This window comes from Leptonychotes weddellii, chromosome 2, assembly GCF_054177405.1.
Source record: "Leptonychotes weddellii isolate Sample4059 chromosome 2, ASM5417740v2, whole genome shotgun sequence".
NCBI lineage: Eukaryota > Metazoa > Chordata > Mammalia > Carnivora > Phocidae > Leptonychotes > Leptonychotes weddellii.
The window spans coordinates 174,279,008-174,284,178 of NC_138370.1; the positions used below are offsets into that span (position 1 = coordinate 174,279,008).

Genomic DNA, 5,171 nt, shown 5'->3' on the forward strand with positions numbered 1-5,171 from the left:
CGACCTCGCCGAGCGCGAGCGCTTCCCCGCCCCGAAGAGCCCTTTACGGAAGAGCCCTTTACGGCTGAGCCGCTCCCCGACGCCACTTCCAAGCCCCCCGTTCCCCTTTGTGTTGGATTTGTTTTTAAAGAATCACGTGTGCCGCTATGTGAAGTCCCTGAGAGCATTTCTTATTTATTTGGTCACTGCTGAGCCTCGACGCCTTTTGCCGATATGGGGCCGAGGCAGGCCCGGGAGCCCGTCAGCCCCGATTCCGGCGGATTCCCGCGGATTCCGGCGGCGCGCTGAGGCTGGCGGGGGCGGTGGCTCCGGGCAGAGTGCGCTCGGGCGGGGCTCTGGGTCCCACGGCCCGCCTTGCGGCTCTCCTGTCGGGTGGGTGTGGGCGAGCTGACGAGGGTCTTGCTGCATCCACCGGAACCAGGAATTGGGAAGATTCAGGAGTGTCCCTTTGTGGCGCCCAGAAAAGCTTGGCCACGTTCAGTACTGGGAAGCAGAAAGTGAAGGTCCTCAAACAGCCAAAATAAAACTATTTCATGAAATCTCTTTGGCTTTTCTTTATTTAAACTTTTCTTGTACATTCGTGAACAGCTGTCTGTACTTGCAGTGAACTCACTAAAGTGACTTACGAAGAGCAGAACTGACATTCTCAGTAGCTGACCACCCCCCCTCCCCTCCCCGTCCCCCGTCAGTGCGCGGACCCTGGCGCCCCTTCCCCAGTGTTGCCCACGGCTGCCCAGCTGTGCATCACGTCTTACGGGCGGAGGAGCCCCCGTGGTCCCAGGGATCTGGGAGACTCAGGTCAGGGATCAGATGGCACACACGTGGTTATTCGTGGTTTGGAGCAGCCACCGTGGGCAAGAAGTTTGTGCAACCGTGTCCTGTGATGCACAATGATAATGCCACAGAAAGACAATCAGAACTTCAGCCATTTAGGGGTGCTAGAGCAGCTTGGTCCCTCCGTAAACTTATGCCCCCTCAGCGACCTGTGTCTGAGTCCCCCAGGTCTTTTGTTTCTTCCCTGAGGTTGAGGACAAAGTCACCACCCCGCTCCTCCCCAGGGGCAGACCCCCGGTGAGCAGTGGGTCCGTGTCTTTGCAGAGGTCAGGAAACCTGGAGTCCTTCCTACATTCTTTCTGTGGTTTGGAGACCTTGCACTGACCGTTCCGGGGGTGGCTGCCTGTGTTTGGCCACGGTGGGTGGCAGCTGCACCCCTCCCGTGTCAACTCCTCCTGCATCATCCGGGGGTCTGCCTGAAATCCCGCGTGCTGGGGGTGCTCGCAGGGCGGCATCCCTCTGTGCGGGGTTTGCTCCCGGGTTCCTTCCCTGGGCGGTGAGGGGAGGTGAAAGGGCAGCCCATCCCCCTCTCTGATCCCAGATTTGCGAGGCCACAAAATGCATTCACAGTGAGTCCTTGCCTCCCAGAGTCCCCACTGATGGTCCAGAGAGGGGCGAACGCGGTGACCTCATGTGATCCTTGCACTCGGAGGGGGGAGGTACGGGGACAACTCTGACACACGGAGGGGAAGACAGATTCAGAGACGGGTTCACACTGCACACTAGCCGCGGGACCAGGGCTGCACCGACATCTGTCCCCTGGGCCGCCACAATGCCACTTGGCCCCCAGCAGAGCCGCCTGCTCAGTGCAGGGGGTGGTATGGTCTCAGGGAGATCACCCCAGATTGGGAGTTGGACCCCAGACCTCCTGCCTCCATCACAAACCCCTGTGTGGCCGGCAGCGGTTCAGTCCCCGTCCCCAGGCCTGTGCCCTGATCTGCAGAACGGACAGTCTGGGCTATGTCCGTGGTTTCCAGAACTTAGCCATGAAACCCTTTCTCAACTAAATGTACAGAACTCCAATCCACAGAGTGAAGAAGGTGTTATTGTAAATTCAGGGGCAACATCATCCATGGCAGGTGGGAGTACCTCTCCTGTGCCTTCCCAGCTGTCTGACCTCGGGCAGGTTCAAGCTTTCCAGGCCTGCACCTTTAGACCCTCACTGCACCACCTGTAGGGTCCCCTCTAGCTTTTTAAAAACAAACTTGGGGGGTGCCTGGGTGGCTCAGTGGTTAAGCGTCTGCGTTCGGCTCAGGTCATGGTTCCAGGGTCCTGGGATCGAGCCCCGCGGCGGGCTCCCTGCTCAGCAGGAAGCTTGCTTCTCCCTCTCCCTCTGCCCCGGCTTGTGTTCCCTCTCTCGCTCTGTCTCTGTCAAATAAATAAATAAAATCTTTAAAAAAAAAAAAAAAATCATTGAGGGGGTGAATAAAGTTTAATCCAAAAAAAAAAAAAAGAACTTAAACTTGGGGGGCCGGGGTGGCTCAGTCAGTTAAGCATCTGCCTTCAGCTCGGTTCGTGATCCCGGGGTCCTGGGATCGAGCCCCATGTGGGGCTCCCTGCTCAGTGGGGAGCCTGCCTCTCCCTCTTCCCCTCCCCCTTGCTTGTGCTCTCTCTCTCTCTCTCAAATAAAATCTTTAAAAATAAATAAATAAAAATAAAAACTTAAACTTGGGGCACCAGGGTGGCTCAGCCAGTTAAGGTCCAACTCTTGGTTTCAGCTCACATCATGATCTCAGGGTCTTGGGATCAAGCCCTGAGTTGGGCTTGGCACTCAGCACAGGGTCAGCTTGTCCCTCTCCCTGCTCCCTCCTCCTCCCTCCCCATCATAAATAAAATCTTAAAAAAAAAAAAAAAACAACTTAAACTTTACTTAAATAACCATGTTTAGTTTGGGTCTGGTTGAGTGGGCCTGGTGTCAGGATGACCTGCCCGCAGCTTACCCCCCAGGCCCCCCAGAACACAGTCCCGCCCTCCATCCTGCATTACAGATTTAATTCCTCATGACTGCACATTCAGAAAAGCTTGGCCGATACCTAAAACATTCCTTATTTAACTTAACTGAGTCTTGAATATACTTGTTGCCACCCACGAGCAAATATTTATTGCACTGTGATGCTGAGCAGATGCTGTTGCTCCCCAGTCTGAGTCAAACCCAGGTCCCACCCCCAGGAAAGTCATGTGGGCCGGATGTCAGTGGCCCTGATTCCATCAGAAGGGCCCCCCTAACCTCAGACACAGGAAGCAGGGAGGGAAGCCCTCCAGCCTGGGGTGGGATCAGGGTCAGGAGGCTCTGGGAGGACAGGGTGCTCCCCATTCTGAAAGCAAGGGAGGGACTGCAGTTGGAGAGGTCAGAGGACTACGCATCATTCGGGGCATCCACTGGAAGGCGTCGGGCGTGGCCCAGGAGGCCACGGCTTGCTGGACACAGCTGCAGGTCCGGCGGCCAGTTTGGAAGGGCGCCTGGGTCCTTCGGGCAGCTGGGAGGCCCTCTTGGCTCCGAAGCCAAGGCCCCAGTAAGACCCTGAAAGGCTGTCCCCTGCTTCTCATCCGACCTGGCTGGCTGTGAGCCGTTCAGTTCTGGACACTTGCTCTTCCGGCTACTTCCAAGGAGCCATGACCATCAGATTGTCCTTGGCGCCCGTGGCCCCGGGGGCTCCCCGACGTGCTGGCTGTCCCGCTTTCCCGGTGATAACCAGGCTGCTGCCACCCGGCACAGGACCGGGTGTCAGCCTCGTGGACGCACTTGCTGAGCTCACGCTGCTGGGGGCCAAGGGTGCCCCGAAACCAGTTTCAGAGCTGGGCTGTGGGTCTGGCACGTCGTTCACATGAACTCACTTGGACTACACACAGAGGTCCCACATAAACCCCCCCCCACACACACACGCTATTTCACGTATGAGCACCGTTCAGCGTCATGGGGCAGGACTTGCCCGACATCACGTGGCTAGGAGGGAGCAGAGCTGGGATGGGAACCAGGTCCCACTCTTTCTCCCGGGGCCACGAAGAAATCACACTGTGCTGGGGCTTAAATTCTCTCTCCACAACACCGCCCAGAGGGGCTGTCCCTTGGGCCGGCAGGAAAGAACCAGGGGCAGCCGGCTGTCAGTCAACACCGTATCTAAGCCCCCGCTGGGCCCACCGTCCAGGGAGCATCAGGGAGGGTCTGCACTGGGGTCGGGGGGGAAGCGTCTGGTCATGCTTCTGGGGAACAATATGGCACCGGGAAGCTGCTCACGGAAGACCCACTTGGGTGGCACAAAGAACCATGAGGTCTCTTCAGAGTGTCGAGCTGACAGAGGCGGGCGCCCCGAACGGCAGGGACAGACTTGCCCTTGTGTGACAGGCCGTGGGCAGCGGGGGCTGGCGTGGGCGTCCCTCCTCCCAGGACCCTGGGGCTCTTTCCCGGTCCACTCTCTCTTCCTTCTCCACTCTCCTTCTTACCCGGCTTGGAGGCAGAAGCGCCTGTCAGCACCCCGAATCCTCGGGCGGCACAGCACAGTCCCGGGGGGAGCCCCGCCGTCCACATTCTGCCTCCCCGACCTCGGCGTCTCTACTGACCGGTGTGGCCTCACCCCCGGCCCCACGGCTCAGCATTGCTGGCCACCCGCCTGCCACTGGAACCTGGTGGTCTTTCTTCTGACTCCCCGACCCGGGGACGCTCCTTGGGCCTCGGCTGCCGTCCCGATCTCTCTGTGTCTCCTTGAACCCAGCACCTGAGGACTCCTCTCGCTTGTCCTTTTCGCCTCCCGGCTGCCTCCTCCATTCTGTCCCTGCGGGGCCTGTCCCGCAAGCTGCCTGTCCCAGCACTCGTTCCCCCTGGCTTGCTGATGAAAACAGGCCCAGGCTTTTGGTTGTTTTTTTTTTTTTTCCTCCAGTGGAAGAGAGAGCATGGTGGGGAGGCGCAGAGGGGGAGGGAGAGGGACAAGCAGACTCCTCACTGAGCGCCAAGCCTGATGCGGGCTCCATCTCAGGACCCTGAGATCATGACCTGAGTAGAAATGGACGCTTAACCGCCTGAGCCGAGCAGGTGCCCCAGGCCCAGGCTCTTTGATGGTGACGGGCCCACCCAAGAGGGAGCGACAGGCATCAGATGTGGGCCGGCTGTAGGGTCCCGGAACGCACTGCCCCTGCCCAGGAGTCAGGGAGCTCCACACTCCCCGTGAGTACAGCATGGTTGGGAGTGTCAGGAGTCCCATGCTCCCGAGACCCCACCCCCAGGTGCCTCCTGCTCTGCTTCTCACCCTTGGAAGTGAGGGGTTTTCTTCCTTTTACCAAAACTCCCTGCCCCACCCCACCAAGTCAGCCACGCAGAGGCTCTCCAGCTGGAGCCAGTCCGC

At 58.9% G+C, this 5,171-nt stretch overlaps 1 protein-coding gene across 1 annotated transcript in view; it reads left to right on the top strand.

The window, feature by feature from the left end:
- Window positions 1-288, top strand: part of WFS1 (wolframin ER transmembrane glycoprotein) — a 29,948-nt gene extending 29,660 nt beyond the window's left edge. Inside the window, exon 9 of the mRNA XM_081813179.1 lies at window positions 225-288. Within this exon, the coding sequence (XP_081669305.1) occupies window positions 225-288 (64 nt within the window). The remainder of the gene's footprint in view (window positions 1-224) is intronic.
- Window positions 289-5,171: the final 4,883 nt, after the last annotated feature.